At 43.1% G+C, this 17,446-nt stretch overlaps 1 protein-coding gene across 6 annotated transcripts; it reads right to left on the bottom strand.

The window, feature by feature from the left end:
* Window positions 1–1,776: 1,776 nt before the first annotated feature.
* Window positions 1,777–16,449, bottom strand: DRC5 (dynein regulatory complex subunit 5). 6 transcript variants are annotated; one of them, XM_079969295.1, is made up of 6 exons: window positions 16,333–16,438; window positions 9,890–10,187; window positions 8,480–9,048; window positions 5,984–6,433; window positions 4,194–4,259; window positions 1,890–2,039 (listed from the first exon to the last, which is right to left on the bottom strand). In XM_079969295.1, exons 2-5 carry the CDS (start codon window positions 10,065–10,067, stop codon window positions 4,209–4,211), a joined length of 1,248 nt encoding a protein of 415 aa, XP_079825421.1. In that variant the 5' UTR covers window positions 10,068–10,187; window positions 16,333–16,438; the 3' UTR covers window positions 1,890–2,039; window positions 4,194–4,208. The 6 variants fall into 6 exon arrangements, with proteins under 6 accessions (XP_079825419.1, XP_079825416.1, XP_079825417.1 ...); XM_079969293.1 differs by lacking the exon at window positions 4,194–4,259 and having other exon boundaries at window positions 1,777–2,039; window positions 16,350–16,449; XM_079969290.1 differs by lacking the exon at window positions 4,194–4,259 and having other exon boundaries at window positions 1,777–2,039.
* Window positions 16,450–17,446: the final 997 nt, after the last annotated feature.

Raw genomic sequence — 17,446 nt, 5'->3', positions numbered from 1 at the left:
ACTTTTGCAAGCTTAGCATTACCTAGTAAGTGTGTTTAGAAAGTCACACAGGCCAATGGAACATACACAGGATTGTGCTTAACGTCTTGAATTTTAGCTATCCAAACAGCATTTCTGAGTTTATGAACAGCAACTGTGTTATGTAAAGCAACCCTAAAGAAGTGAGGAAAGACAAGATGTGTAGCAAGGAGAAAACCATTTTGATGGCAATTGTTACTTGTTACTAGGGAAATACTGAGACATAGCAAGAACCTCAGATTATATAAGCAATAAAGCACCTAGTGGAATTTTAAGTGACTTCACTGCTGTGTGCTAACCTGGGGCAATAGCTAGAGAAAGCCTTTCTGATCCTGTCTTCAGAAAGAAGCTTGAAAAAGCAGGAGACTTTGGAGGTCAGATCAGGGATGTACCCTTTGATGCTAAAAATGAGAGTCTTTCCATTGCACATGACTGTGACTTTGGAGGGTGTTGCCTGCCCTCCCCCTAGCAATCATCACTTGACCCCATTACTGAGAATCTCCTCAGGAGAAGGAAAATAAGATAACAACTGCAAGAGACATAACTGGGTCTTAGAAAGTTTGGATGGCTAAATCCCAAAGCAAATTGCACCCAGGAAGCCATTTAAGTCACAGCAGATTCTGTCACTGGCCTCACATCAACCCACACTTTAGCAACAGCTAGCAACAGTAAGGCAGATTTACAGTCACAAGATTTAGATGAGTTGCCCATTGGCTTAGGATGATGTGTTAACAAGTCACAAATATTTATACTACGTAACTGAACAGATGGAAAAAATACTCTGCCCCTCCCCAGCATCTAAACTGGAACAAAACTCCAGAGGAACAATTACCAGTACACCTTGAGCATGGCTGTTTTATGATATATCCACAATGCACGCACACACCCCTTTGAAGTTTAGAAGTACAATTAATAGGTTCCTAATATACTCCTTGACCAAAGGGGGAGGGGGACACTGATAATGTAGGCTGGTGTGTGCCCTGGGGTATAAACCAGAGGTTTGCAGGCTGTGAACCTGCAATAAGTTTTGGGGCTTCTGTCAGGATTCAGCACCATCAGTTGCAGGGTCAAATGGACAGCTCCCTGCTTCCCCGTGTTAATACCACAGCTTGGCCAGGCTGAGAGCACCACTAGACAGTGATGGCAGCAGAAGGCTGAACCTTAGTCATTTTTGGTCTGCTTGCTGTTTCTGCTATTGAGAGGACTTTTGCTTTGGGATCACAAGGGGCAAAGAGGGTTGGTGGGGTGGCAAAGAGAGAGGAAAAGTTTCATTCAAAGATATACAAAAAATTCAGTCAATTATTAAACAAGAATCTTGTACCCGAAGGATTTTGTTAGATCTAGCTCACTTTCAACATACTCTGCCTTGCTTAACCTGTTTTTACAGTATCGTTCAGTTCCCAGAATGGCCTGTCAAAAATGATTTTAAAAGATTTAATCAATGATTAATAATCACCATAATCTAGCTCTATCAAGGTGTACTTTACAGAGTAGAATACGTCCCTGGCTTTAGCAGCTTCTGATCTAAAATCTGACAAAGAGGAACAACAGAGCAAGGGGAGGAAGGAGTAAACAGGAAAGCCACATGCTCTCCATCACCCCTGCTAGGGTTAGGCCCAGGCTCAGGTGCAATATGACATGGGACCAAGGGACTTGTGCCACAGGCTTCGTGGGAAGATGACGAGAAAGGCAGGAGGAAAGGAAGCCATGGCCAGCCAAGATCAAACACAGCTGAGAAGGAACTTCTGAGCACAATGCTTAGCAAAAATAAAATAGGCATTTAATCTAACATGGTGAAGACAAAAACACAGGAAATGTTAGCCTTGTTCAGGGTGTTTTTCTTCAACCGTATGTGGGACAGGTGCAGAGGGCAGGCTTTTGAATCGGGCTAGTTCCTGGTTGGTCTTTATGGCCTGGTTAATGAGGTATTCACTCTCTTGGCCCACCTCTGCCAGCCTCAGGTCAAATTCTACCACTGTCTTGTTATCAGTCATGCCTTCCAGCAGCTGCTTCCCTCCATCCTGGAATCAATAAAAAGACTAGGCTGAAGGTCAAAAACACACATGCACACAAGCAACCCTCGGGTTTAAACCACATTGCCCCAAAGCACCTTGGCTGGTTTGCAACTAAGACCTAAAAATGCCTCGAGGAAGGGGCAAACATGCTTCCTTACATGCTATTTTTTATTTACAAAAAGAAAAGACAATGAAATCCCATGGCACCCTTAGACAAAGTTATTATAGCATAAGTTTTCATGGGCTGAAGCCTACTTCATCAAACGTGTTAAGTGAACTCTTAGTTGGCAGGTATATAAAGGTATATTCAGAGCGTGTCACTACTGTGATTATAATGCAGTAGTGGTGGATTAACACTGGGCATCCACACATCATTCAACTTCAGTAGTTCTTCTGCAATGCTTCCCCAATATTATCACCTTATCACCATCTAGAGCGGCAAAAAACCCACTAGAACATTTGTGGTATGAAAAGTTATCAGATTTTAGCAGGAAGCTATGGGACGTGGGCTGTTAGGCTGTTGAACGGAAAATAACATAGCGAAATTGACTTGCAAGGTGGTGTGTTGTTCGATAAGATTGAGGTTTTTTTGGGGGGAGGGAGGCTCGTTTAATTTCATTGTACACAGGTTGTCCTGTGACAATAAAGGTATTATTATTATTATTTTGCAAATGAATAAGTATGACCAGCCCAAAACCTTTGCAAGTACAAGTGGTATTGAAAGTGTGATCAGGTCTAACTGCTCCCATAACATCATAAGTACAAATCGTGAAGAACGCTCAGTAAACAGCATGCCACTAGGAGGTCCTATAAAACTGAAGAACTTTCAAAATAATAATAAAGCACCCTGTACATAACATTTATTAAAGGTATATACCACCCTTCATCCAAAGATTTAGAGCAACAAAACTGCCTCTGCCAGTGTGAAAACATTTCATATGCTGTGCACATATCAACAGTCCTCTAACGCTCTCTCCAGCACAGAGACTTGGCCAGCCTTTTATTAACCACTGCAAGACTCATAATAGCACAACATTGGAAAACAAAGCTTGCAATTCCATTCTATAACTGGATTAATAATGTGTGGGAAGTGGTTAACTCAGATCTCACAAGATGTAGACCTGTGAAAGGGACAACCAATTTTGGTGACATATGACTTCCCTTTTTTGCTTATGTTAATAAGCAGGGGAAATATTTTTCTTCCTCCTCTCAAGAATGCCAATGGAGATGACATGTACCTTGATAACTATTGTGACCTATAAGCTGTATGACCTATAAACTGGGTGTAAATGTTTATACCAGAGTTCTTGTTTTTGATGGAATTGCTTCCTTGGGGTTGTTGCTTTATTGTTTAAAATTTTAATAAAATTTCCATGGAGGGGGGGTGGGAAAGAGTCCATCTTTTGAGCACTGAGTTACTGGAGCAGCCCCTACTCTAAAATAGGGAATGCTTGTAGAAATATATTTTTAAAAAATAAAAAAAATTGTCCAGTAGCATCTTAGAGACCAACTAAGTTTGTTCTTGGTATGAGCTTTCGTGTGCATGCACACTTCTTCAGATAGAGAGTGCTTGTGCAGTTAAGTTAGAAATTGCTGTTTGACACACACACACACACACACACACAGAGAGAGAGAGAGAGAGAGAGAGAGAGAGAGAGAGAGAGAGATTGGTGTTTCCAACATGCTCCTTCAATAACTACCAGTCTGAGTTCATCATGCATAGGCAGGAGAAAGGGATGGCTGGCAGGAGAACAAACAGGGAAAATGACCCTGGGGATAGCAGGAGCTTATGCATGGGAACAAATCACACTGTGTGTGTGTGTGTGTGTGTGTGTGTGTGTGTGTGTTAGAAGAGTCCAAGCATGAGGACAGGGATGTGTTCCTTGTGTGGAGGTTGCCTCTGAAACCCCGTTGTGCTGAGATTCCGAGGTGCTTAGAATGCGTTGCACCCTCCTTCCCAGTTCCAGGCACTTGTCCCTTTAGCCCGAAACTGTGCCTCTTGGAGTAGAGAGGGATGCTCACCAAAGCAAGCAGATTTGTCAGCCTTTCCTGTCACCTATTCATCAAGCTACTGCTGCTTATTGCCAAATGCTCACAGAATGGATGGTGTGTCACGCTCCCCGTTATGAAAGTGTCATTATGACAGTGACATCTTCCTACCTCCTCATTACCATGTCAAGAGATGATAAAGTGTTTGCTTAGGCAATTCGGTAAGATTTTGGCATCCTGGGGGAAAGAGACAAGAAGTCATTAACTCCCTCAACCTCTGAGGCATCTAAAAAAGCATGTGACAGACCCAGAGGGAACAGTATTGGCATGGCAAGAACTAAAAGCAGGTGATAGCATCATGATACATGCACCAGACAGATCTTAAAAGCATGTGATGAAAAGTAGAGATTTCTGAGCTGTGACATGGGCTTACATGTCTCTGGAGTGGCGTTCTGTTCTGTATCTTGCTTCTCAACCCCTTCTGCCCTGCCCTGTCCCAGTCTGGATTTTAAGAAAAAGTCATCACTCAATTAGATGAAGGACCCTACACTTGCAGACACCCAGAATTTAGAATAATTTCTGGGGAAATCAATCACACCATCTTCAGAAATCGGAATATTGCCATTTTGTTTAAGCCCATTAGCTACCTGGAATCTGGTGGCCATGTTACTGCAGAAGATTGGAAAAGATACAGCAAACCAAGCAAAATCTGCCAATGAACATGCAAAAGCTGCTGGAGTTTTCAGAGCTTTTGCTTCCATTGGATCACAACTCTGAATATTAAGAGTTTGCACACTTTTATCCACATGAACTGGTCCACATGAACTGGTTGCTTTGTGAAAAATGGGACAAGAAAATCTAAAGCATGCTTGGATAAACATAAACAAGCAACAAAAACTAATATATGTAGCTCTACCACGTAGAGAGTTGCCAACGTCTCAAAAGACAGCCACTGAGGGTAGGATTCAAATCTCTGCCCTTTGATAAAATACGGGATTTCAGACAGTCCTGGGGCACGTTACCCACTCTTTGCCTTTGTTGCAAGCACAAACTAGGAAAAGATGGCAAAGCAGCTGGTATGCTATTTTCTGCAGCAACATTATATAGAAATGAACAGAAATACATTCCTAACAGGTTGCATCAATCACCTGTTGCCACATTATCAAATTAAGAAAAGATGTGTAAAATGTAGTCACACATAATGCTGCAATGTAGAGTTCATGAACACAATTTGAAACAGCCCATTCTCCAGCAGCTTTCTTTGCTGCTAAGCAGAGAAATAAGAATGTTCATCCTTCAGTGTAAGCCAGATATATATTCTGGGTCTATCGCTAGCAAACCACAGAAAGTATTTTAGGGGCCCCACAAGACATTATTGTACATTCATCACGATTTGTGCTCATCATACTATCAGGGTTGTTATATATGCAACCACACTTTCAATACCATTTGAACCTGCAAAAGTTTAAGTGTGCATTTAAGTGAGCTTTCCTGCTAAAATCCCATAATTTTTTATACTACAAATGTTCCTACACACACACACACACACACACACACACACACTCACTTTCAATTTGCTATAGTACAAAAGCACATGGACTGTGCTACTTCAGTTTTGAGTTAAACACAAAACAAAACTCTGCAAATTAAAAACTAGCACTAGGAGGAGTGGATTAAGCTAGAAGCTCCCTGTGATGTGGCCCTCTTCTGCTAGCAGGGAGTTTAGTATTTCCACACACCCCCCACTTCATTCTCCTACACATGTAGGCCAGTCCAAGTCTATCCCAGCCAAAAATTCACTGTGAGATGACAAGCCACTATCTCCCAGCTTCAAAAGAAACATCATCTGACCTACTTTACAAGGTTGTAAGGATTACTTAAGATAATGCATGTAAAGTGCTTTGAACATTCTATACAAGTGCTATGTGCCCATCCCCCTTGTAGGAAGTGAGATTGCATACTAGCCCAATGTGGTTGCAGGAGAGGTTGATGTGAGTCAGAGCCGTGTTCTGAGCAAGGACCTGAGAGAAAAGGGTGGCCGTTGGCTCCGACAACTCATTGCCACCCAAGTGAAGATTTGTCAGAGTCTCGTTAGCCAAGAGGGCGTGGCAAATGGCTTGGCCTCCCTCATCCTCAATGCAGTTGAGACGCAGATTGAGGGACGTCAGAATGGAATTCTTGGACAAGGCGTGAGCAATCGCCTGGGCTCCTTGAGCACGGATCCTGTTATCACAAAGGTTAAGGGTTACTATCTTGCTGCGGTTGATCAGTTTGCCAACAGCTCGTGCTCCCCGGTCTGCTATCAGATTGTGAGATAAGTTTAGTTCTGTTAGCGAGGGGTGGTCTAATAGTTCATGGATCAGCACACGAGATTTTTCGTCATCCACTTTGCTTCGGGACAGTTTGAAGACCTGCAGCAGAAGAATAAGGTTACACGTTTTGAGAAAGAAAAATATTTCAGACAATTTTTATTTTATTTGTGCCTTGAACCACGCAGTTTTCACTGAAAGGCAAGGGATTTGGACAGTTCATCGCCTTAGCTGTTTTTTGAAAAAGTTCACATATCAGAAGCAATAAGCGTAACCTGTATTTCTGGTAAAAGGCTTTTAAACTGCTCTAACAATCTGGAACCATAAGGAGTTGTCTGAAAGGCTCCGTAGTTCAGACAGTAAGTCTGTGGTTAATTTTGCCTAATTTTCTCAGAAATATTAGAATTTAGAATCAAAGATTTCTCCATTGCCCCTAAGCAGGCTCAAGCCTTTATGTGATCTAAGCTGGCAGGTAGAGGGTTGGTTCAGTCATCAAGAGTGAGATACAACACAAGTCTTTCAAGTGTTATAAGCCAATGGATAGCTTTTGTACACTATTGAGGGTGGTTTGAGGGTGCAGAGTTGAAAGTTCATTCCACCCATCCTTATTTTTTAGAGAACTGTAGGTCTCTTAGCAACCAGTAGAGGCTATTGCTTACCTTGCTTCCTCATTGAACCCTCTTATGCAGATCTCTACATTATACATATATATACATATATACATATACATATATATTGGGGAGGAGCAGTTTGAAAAGCCTGTTGTTTTAATGCAAGCCACATTAGAACCAAACTCAACAAGATGTGGGAGACCCATGATTCAATCTCTCTTCATTTGTTTTTTTTCTCTTAAAGAGTTACTAAAGGGGGCCACCCATATTGGATTAGGCCTGTACCGCAGGAGGAAGAAGACCTAACTCTTTCCCCCAAGTGATTTTCCTGATCTAGATTACCACTTGAGGGAGGGATTTTGATCAGAGCAAGATGCTGAAATATGGGGTTAAATACCCCCTCTTCTGGCACTGTAACTCCAGTCTGGAGGCTCTGTGGCTGCTTTTAAGGAAAATGGAAATGTCAAGAGATTAAATAGTGGATCTCCCAAACCTTGCCTTATTTGGCCTTGGGGGGGGGGTCAATTTAAATCCATGAGACTTGAAGTAGATTTAAGAGCTTATTTATCAATGCTTCATCTCACTGCTTTAATGTTTAAAGCTCTAGTACCATGTCATACTGTCCAACTTTTTAATTTCAAAAAACAGTTCACACGTCTTCCAGGCCACGCTCCGGGGCAAGTCGTATCCACCCCCCAAAAGCACTTTTTTTCAGCGCAAAAGTGCTGCCCTGCAATGGCCACCGCAATCTCGTACAGAAAAAGGGATGTCCCTTTTTTCCAGGACACTTGACAGGTGTGCCATGTAAGCAGGTCCTTTGCACATCAACCTTGCACAGCTGGGATCAGGTGGGAAGAATCCATGTAGTTGACCCCATCTACACCAGCTGAAGCTAAGGAAGAGTGGCTCCCATCACTTAGCTGTAATGGCATCTAACTTCAATATAAGAGTGTTTGAGATTAGTATACAAGTATGGTGCAAAGGGGGCTCTCTGTGGCCATGGAAGTACAGTAAGCCTGCATCTTATGTACATTTGTGTGCATTCAGGTTTCCGTGCTTAGCAAAAAAAAGTTTAAAAAATAAAAAAATGAGTGGAAAGGGGGCAGGCATCTGGGGGAAAAAGACTTTGGCAATCCCACCCACCATTGAACCTAATGTCTTAAGGCAGCCCTGTTCAGGGAAGTTTTTAATCTGTGATATTTTAGTGTATTTTTGGTTTTTATGGAAGCCGCCCAGAGTGGCTGGGGAAACCCAGCCAGATGGGCGGGGTACAAATAAATTATTATTATTATTATTATTATTATTATTATTATTATTATTAATTATTATTATTATTATGTGCTTTGACTAAATGCAATTTTGGCTTTAGGCACGATCCCCGGAATGTAACCTAAGTTGTGGGCTTACTGTACTGATGTCAGGTAATGATTTGGACAAAATTATTCACTAAAAGTTTAAAATTGTCCTCTGACCCTTGGGAACCATCATTCTAGGTTCAGGGTTTCTAAATATTATAGAACTGTATATGGCAAGTTACTTTTAAAGTTGGACACTTCTTGACAGCATTGGCCAGGGAGCAGCAGTCCCGGTAGGTGAACTCAAAAAGATTCCACTCAAAATTCATGCCACAATCTTTAACGCCATAAGATAAGTGCAGCTCCTCTAGGTGACAGAGCGCTGGAGTGAGCATACTCATATCAAAATGGTCCATGGAAGGTTCATCCATTCCAGAATCACTTTCTGTATCAGAGGCTTCTTCGTCTTCCTTCTTCTGATCTATTTTCACAGGTGGAAGGAACTGGTCGATATCTAGCTTCTTCACATATTCCTTGCAGAGTGGGATGACATCCAGGACCTGGTTGGGGTTAGTGGTGTCTGGAATGTAGAACTTCAAGATGTTCTCCAAGTGACGTTCAAAAAACATCCGCTTCCAGCTGTTTCCATAGCGGGACACGTCACAAACTGCCCATCTCGCAATGCAACATCGTTTCCAATAACCTTCATCACTAATCAGGTTGGCAGTCACAGTAAGGGGCAGACTTGTGGAGACCTTGTCCAGCACCTTCCTTTGGTGATCTGGAAGGAGGCTATTCAAAATAGGATTACCTGGTTGGAAAGAAGAGAAGTGAACCTTTCGGAATGTGGTGTCTGTTTGCTGCTTTTTATAGCACCATGAAGATCTATTTGCTAGGTATAGATAGATTATTTATTTGTTTGTTTGATTTTTAAATTATCCTCCCCAAAGCAAGTTACAGTAACCAATAAAACAACAGAATACGCATCTCAATTATTACAAAAGAATAAGAAAAAACAGCAACACTAAAAAACTCAAATAACAGCAGTAAATAAAACATGCAGATAACATTTTAGCATTAGAATAGCACCAGCAGATTAAACAATTATTCAGACATAGCATCATATGTTGAAAGCAACACACATTTGAGTTTGTACAAGTTAAGCAGCGCTTCCACTAAATATTCTTGAGAGGAGTAATTTGCTGAGGATGCTAAGAATTCCATTAGGAAGACCAAGCCCTACTCCCAGAACAATAGTTTCCAGGATTCCCTAGGAACAAATGAAAGTTTTGCGTTATACTGTAGACTACAATGCTTCAAAACAAGGCAAAAATAAAGGTATTGACTGGTTATCAAGCAGCAGCAGCAGCAGGAATGACTTGGTCTAGAGCAGCAGCAGCCAAAGTGGTACCCTCCAAAGTTGTTAGGACTACAGTTCCCATCAACTACATGGTCAGGAAGGAAGGGAGTTGTGGTGGAGGGCACCACATTAGGGACCCTTGGTCTATGGAATAATTCCCTTGCATTTTTAAAGAGCCATTCCACTTAGTTTCATTTTTAAAAACTCAGTCCTCAATTGCATGTATAATTGCAACCTGTGATCTAAAGGTTCATTCTCAGCAAGAGAAACCAGAGGAGGAGAAATTACTTACTTTCAAAGTTGTTGATTATGTGCTGTATGCAGAGCTCTGTGAGCTGTGGCACTATAGCTAGACTCCACTCAGGATCCTCAGCTATAATCCGCCGCATTCGCCGAGGGTTAGCTGCTGGGTTTCTGGTACGGCTTGGGGGAGGGACTGCATTGGGGTCTGCAGCAACTGGCTCCTGCATCTTGAAGTGCTGGAGTAAAACCTCTCCCTCTCTCTCTCCTCTCTCTCTCTCTCTCTCTCTCTTAGAATGGTTTGAAAGTTCTGCGCAAACTGGAACACTAAAGTTCAGCAGCCATTCTTCCTAGAAATATCCAGAAATCAGTACCACTCACTGATACTAATAAAATATTTGATTTGGTGCATTATACTACATTATACTAGGGAGGAAGAAGTCCCTTACAACTGCATTATTTAAATCTTTGATGTAGTCCAATCAATTACTAGCTCCACCAATGCACATAACAAAACAAGGAAGGTAGACAGACTGTTTCACTGGACCAAGTTCTGAGAATATAAGAACATTTAATAACTGGAAGTTGTTTACATCAGAAGTTTGTTTCACCTTTTCCTGAGCTATTAAATGTCTCCTAAGATGAAGCAATTATATGAAGTGAGTCATACGCAAATTGGATTTATAAGCACACTGAAGTGGTGGTTTCACATCAAAATGCAGCAGGGTGTCAGTGCAGGGGGCTCACATGATGTAAAAATATATTTATACATTAAAAAAAAACCAACCAAGCACAGAAGAGAATCTGGCAGTCTCATTCTCCTTTCTCTGAACTAGTCTAATTTCACACGCCAATCGCACCTGCAGTACCCATATTTCTTAAGGATCATGCAGACAACATATTTGCAGTTCACCCATTCCACATCCTAGGAGTTGAAGTGCCAAAACAGAGGCACAACACAATAGCAAAGTATAGTTTGCACATTTTGACTGGAGGGGATAGCTCTGAAGCAAGGGGATAACTGTAACTTGCTCCCCCAACTCTCTTTTAAAAAATAAGACTAGAAATGCATGCCATCACAGAACAGAGCTCAAGGTCTCCAAAGAACTAGATCAGTGGTGGGGAACTTGTGGCCATCCAGATGTTGTTGGATTACAACTTGCCCCCGATCATTAGCTGTGCTAGCTGAGGCAGGTGGGAATTTTAGTCCAGAAACATCTGGAAGTCCAAATGTTCCCCCCTGCTGAGCTAAATAAGCTTACAATTATATTTTAACATGGAAACCATTATAGAAGTGGGCAATCTTGCAGGTCCTTACTGAGATTTTTCATTAAAATGCTAGGTGAATACTGTGGCATAATGGGGGAATGCTCAGCCTCTTAATCTCTTCAAGGTTTAAAAGTTGAGCGTTCTCTCATTTTACCAAAGTGCTCATCTAGGCTTTTAAAGAAAACATGTTAAAAAAAGGCTGGAACTAAAAAAACCCCATACAATAAGCAGTAACAGTGCATCTCTACCCAGGAGTAAATCCCATTAAGCTCAATGAGGCTTGCTTTAGACGGCACAGCAGTTGGATATGGTGTGTGAATTGAGAGTGGAAAACGTTCACGTGCACAAGATGTCCTCGTAACCTTCTACAAAGACACCTGCAGTTGTGCGGAAACTAGTGCCCCAATCTGGCACACTTCTGCTGAAAAGTGCTTTGATCTTATACACTACCTTCCCATTACAAAGGACACAGGTGGCGCTGTGGGTTAAAGCCTCAGCGCCTAGGACTTGCCGATTGAAAGGTCGGCGGTTCGAATCCCTCCGGCGGGGTGCGCTCCCGCTGCTCGGTCCCAGCGCCTGCCAACCTAGCAGTTCGAAAGCACCTCCGGGTGCAAGTAGATAAATAGGGACCACTTACCAGCGGGAAGGTAAACGGCGTTTCCGTGTGTGGTTCTGGCTCGCCAGATGCAGCTTTGTCACGCTGGCCACGTGACCCGGAAGTGTCTCCGGACAGCGCTGGCCCCTGGCCTCTTAAGTGAGATGGGCGCACAACCCCAGAGTCTGTCAAGACTGGCCCGTACGGGCAGGGGTACCTTTACCTTTACCTTTACCCATTACAAAGAGAGAAGCCAGTGCCACGGCAGAGATCAAGCTCATTATTTCCTTCCTGTTCATGAAGCTGCTCCATTTTGCTTTCAAGCACACATAAGAAGCAGCCTTTGGTGTGCGAAAGCCCTGGTGCCTTTGAAACCTTTGCAATGGGCAATTTTTCAACCCCCCAAACTGTCTGGGGTAGTGCTGATAAAAACAACCTGCTAAATCACAAGAGCAGACCTCTACAAACCCTTTGAAGAATGCAAGGGGGCAAAGCCAAGTTATTCATGTTGTGTTACTGATAATGTGTCTGCAAAGGCTTCTCAGATGGTAGCAGCAAGCAGCAGGTGCCAGAGCAAAGCAAAGAACACTGAAATGAAGGGCAGGGAGAGGCCAGATCAAATGGATACTTAGGTGTCTACAGAAATTGTGAGACAATGCTGCCCAAGGGCCAAATGACATGGAATAATATCCACTGGAGACCAGCTAATCCTAGTGGGGGTGGAAAATCAGCTATTGTGGAGCAATCACTGTACACTTGCAGGCAACTAAGATTCTTAACCCCAAAAGCCACACAGAAAACCAGGAGAATGCAACAACCCTCATAACTGTGGTTTCTGCTCTCTGTGATTCTCCCTTCCTGGGTGAAGCCAGCCCAGCGCTGCTCCTCAGTCAGAGATCCGTAGGGCTTCTGCAGATCTGACTGCTGTGACCAGAACCATCTTGTCACTCCAATCTTCATCAATCCCAGAATATGGAAGGGAGAAAACAGTTGGCAAATGCAAGAACAGCCCCCTGGGATCATGAAGCACGAAAACTCAAAAGCTTTCTGCACTTCCCAAATAGTCCAAATATTGCTGGACAATTTTGTGATTATCTGCTGCTTCAAAGTGTGATGCTTTGTTGCAAAATTCCCACAGAGTCTTATTGCTGGTGACCAAATGGCAAGCTTTAGGATCCAGCAATCATTGTCAGATGTGATGGCGTCCAGATTTCTTCCCTTTTGTACACACAATTCCACTATTCTAGGGCTATCCAAAAACCACCAGTTCCCTTGGTTTAGCCAAAATAAAGCCTGGGTTTAAGATTATTTACAATTCAAATCTCAATTAGAAGTGTGACACCACACCATGTTCTTACAATCCACATGATAGGCATGGCACATACACTTGTCCTAACCTACCGACAGTGGTACCACACCTCCTTACGGGAAAAGGGAGCCGTTCAATTTCCTCCTCATACAAATCAAATGGCATCAATTTAGCATCCAACTGTTTAGCATCAACCTGTGCTAGAAAACTGATTTGGTTGCAACAATTTCCAGTAGGGGAGCCATGTTAACCTGTCTTGTGGCACCTTAAAGACCCACAGATTTATTACGGCATGAGCTTTTGTGGACTACACTGAGTTGTGATTCTGCAGTTTCATCTGAGGCCTGCCTTTGAAAGAGCTGGGAGACTGAAATGTGAAACCACCAAATTACCATTAATCACATGTGGATTGAATACACTGCAAACTGAAAAAGGCAAGTGTCCATAGCTTTGGCAGAAAGCAGGGCTCTTCCCATCCTACATACAGTAGTGCAAGCTCATTTGGTAGTCAGGATTAATAATGTTTTATACCTTGGGGGCTTGTTTTTATTTAGGTTGTTTTTTTTTTGAAATTTTTAATTGAATAATGCTGTTTGCAATTTCATTGTTTTATGTAAACTACTTAGAGATGTTTACTTTATTAAGTAGTATATCTGGTTTTATAGACACATAAATAAAATAGACTGCTTATAGTTCTAGTAAATAAATAAAACTTTTCTGACTCTACCTATTGCCAGTAATTTCTCCACTAGAAGCTGTTTTCTATTGTACTCATGAGCTGTGTATGCTGTATTATGAAGGGATTGCAATGTTCTAGGAAAATGAGGCAGAAACCTCAACACAGTGTTCAAACTTACTTTTTGCTTTTACAAAGCATGTGTGTTTCACTCACTCCACATTCAGTGTCATTACAAATATTGCAGAGCACGGTTGCTATGGTGTGATGAAGATTCCACAAGGTGTCTGTGATCAAATGCCTGGGGAGTTGTAAGGTGCTAGGTCTTGCAGTGAGTCATTTATCACACTGAATCAATTTACAGGATCTCCTGATACAGCAATCACATATCACCATGGCTGTTCTATACTTCATTTTCATATTTTGTCAGTACAAACATAAATTCCCCTGTACTGCTTTGGGTTCACATTCATATATTCATGGATGATTAGATAACTTTCTACCAAGTTACCACATGTATGTGACCACTTAGTAAACAGATTATATTGCCCTGCCAAAGTACAGGTAGTTTATGCCCCCTCCTCCAGTTTTTTCAGCTTTCCACTTCCAGTATGGAAATGTATAAAGTTCTCATTTTTTCACAGGACAATATAGATTACTAGCATACCAAGTGGTTATACGCTCACTGTGATATGCTATTATTTGATAAATAGCCTTTCTTATTCACTCATCATCTCAGATTCAATGAACATTGGCTGAAAACGTAACTGCTCCCATAAACGGCACACTGGCATATAATATATGTAGTCTCCTTTCTTTACATTTTGCATTAAACAGCATGTTAAGATGCAGTTAATTAGAAGATAGCATATAAATGTATATGTAACTTTCCACCCACGTTGTGCCTAAATCAAGTACATTACAAAAGTACTGCTAAAAGAGAAGAAACAAAATGCCAAAATGTAGTCAATTTCCAATCTACACAATTTGCACAAGGATGTATAAGCCATAGATTTAATCACAGAAGAAAAAACATCACTGACTTTCTTCCATGTCCTTAAGTACTTCATTCAGTTTCTTTATTTTAAGCTGCTTTTTAATAGTCAAGCCCTTTCAATTCAACTTTCTTTTAATTTAAGAAATAAAACCTGCTTACTGGGAAAGATTTTCTGCTTTTAGATGCAACACGAAGTCCACTGAAATGAACATTATATAAACCCTACCTTCTAACAGTGCAGTACTGAGTAGCTGCAACACCCACTCAACAATTGCAGGGGGTTGGGCTAGATGACCCTCGTGGTCGCTTCCAACTCTACAATTCTACGGTTCTACACAAGCCATGCTCCAATTACAGGAGAAGGAGCTCTATTTTTCATGATGTTTTTAGAAGCCTGGGAGGGGCTTGTCTTGTCTAAATTGGGGGGTAGTCCATGGGAGGTGTCTTGTCATTAAAAGCTCCCCATCTCTCTTTCCCCATAATTCAAGCACTAAATACAAATATTGTGAAAGAGAAAGGGATTAAAATCCACTAATCAATAGCTTTGCATCATTTGCTATTCTCCAAAAGCTCTCAGTATTTCTTCACATGTACACAGTCACTTTAGCCATATTTTAAATGTTTACTGAAAAGGCTCCCCCCACCCCTTTTGTATTCCCAATATGAATTCTAGTTTGCAGTCCTTAGAAACAACAGATCACTTGGAAATACTTTTAGTTACCCCTAAACCACCCCAAACTTCAAGGATGGCAAAAGGGTGAGCTTTCTCCTGGTCTCTCAGTGTGTGCCTGTGGAATGGATAAAGTGAGTGTTCCAAATTCACCGTAACTGTACAAAAAGGGAACCACCAGCCTTTGGCACCTAACCCAGAGTAATTAGAAGGCCAAGATCTCACATTTATGACAGCAGAACTGCCTACCTCTTACTTTAAAGGAACCCTGTTCTTTCCTCAGTATTATAGCCTGTGAAAATACACACACACAGAGAGAGAATCATAGAATTATATAGTTGGAATATATATCAAAAGAGAGGTGGCAGCAGGAGTGCTGGGAAAAGGGCTTAGGGCAGTGGCGTAGCGTGGGTTGTCAGCACCCGGGGCAAGGCAAGTAATTTGCGCCCCCTAACCCGTGGATTTGCGCCCCCTAACCCATCGATTTGCACCCCCTAACCCTAACCCCCAGATGTTGCGCCCGGTGCGGCTGGCCCCCCCTGCACCCCCCACGCTACGCCACTGGCTTAGGGGTTGCCTTCATCCTCGTTCTTCCAATTGCTTTGTGGGGTCCCCTACCTGCTGAGCTGGTGTGGCATAGCCTGACTAGGACCTACAAGACCAGAGTTCAAATCCCCACTTAGGCAAGAAGCTCACTGGGTGACCTTGGGCCAGTCACTGCCTCTCAGCCTATAAGCTACCTCGCAGAGCTGTTGTGGGCTTTCAGTGAGGAGGGGGAGTCATAGCAGCTTAGAATTGTAGAGCTGGAAGGGGGGACCCCAAGGGTCATTTAGCCATGCAGGGAGAAACATGCACACCACCTTGAGCTCCTTGGAGGGAAAAGGTGGTGCACAGATGCGATAAATCAATAAACAAACCAATAAATCTTCGACCTGTTGTTCCCCTTTCACGGATGGCCCCTCTGCACCCCGAGTGCTACCTTCACATTTTGCTAACCCGGAAGTCTCGAGGGTCCCTCTTCTCCCCTTTCCCGACTGGTCCCAGCACACGCCCGTCTCTCGGGCCGCGCTATCCCACTTGCCTGCTTAGTCCGCGGGGGTGGGGGGGGCGGTTGCTAGGGAAACGAAGCGTTGCCAAGGGCCGGCGCTAGAGATGCAAGCTCAGCCCCGCCCCGCCAGGGGCTTTTAGTGCAGCCTCCAATCAGCATGCGGGAGCCGCCCATTCCCGCTTCAGAGGCGTGGGCGCGAAGAAACGCCCAGGGGCGGGGCTTAGGACTGCGTTGTCTCCTTTGCGTTTGAAACAAAAATCGTCAGGGCGACGGACGAGCCTCCCCGCCCAAATAATGGGTACCTCCCGCTTTCAGAACTGGAGGCTGCGCTAAGGGGAGTGAGAGGCGCTGGTAAAAACAGCGCGCGCGGTTTTCGTGTGAAGAAGAAGAAGACGGGGCTCCTGCACCTTTAATAGCTGTGCCACTTGCAAGGTGCAGGAGCCCTTGGTCTCGCGTCTACCTGGCCACCTTTTGAGAACCACCCATTCTTCGCCCAGGTGGCATGGGCGTAGCCAGGGGGATGCAGGAGGGGCAGCTGCCCCCCCACCAAGTAAATAAATAAAAATACTTAACTAACTAATTGCATCACAGATAACTCGGTTCTGCCCTCCTCCCCCCACCCCAACACGAAGCCTGCCGCCCTAAAAAATAATTCCTGCCTATGCCCATGCCAGGTGATTGTCGGTTTTAAATTACAACATAACCACGTGCCTGACAGGCGTCCATTCATTGCGGACCACTATGACAAACCTAGACAGCATCTTAAAAAGCAGAGACATCACCTTGCCAACAAAGGTCCGTATAGTTAAAACTATGGTTTTCCCAGTAGGGATGTATGGAAGTGAGAGCTGGACCATAAAGAAGGCTGATCGCCAAAGAATTGATGCTTTTGAATTATGGTGCTTGAGAGTCCCATGGACTGCAAGAAGATCAAACCTATCCATTCTGAAGGAAATCAGCTCTGAGTGCTCACTGGAAGGACAGATCCTGAAGCTGAGACTCCAATACTTTGGCCACCTCATGAGAAGAGAAGACTCCCTGGAAA

Source organism: Podarcis cretensis (genome assembly GCF_951804945.1).
Source record: "Podarcis cretensis genome assembly, chromosome: 3".
In the NCBI taxonomy this organism is placed as follows: Eukaryota; Metazoa; Chordata; class Lepidosauria; order Squamata; family Lacertidae; genus Podarcis; species Podarcis cretensis.
The sequence above is the reverse complement of the archived record's forward strand: the minus strand, read 5'-3'. Positions and strand labels throughout refer to the sequence as shown.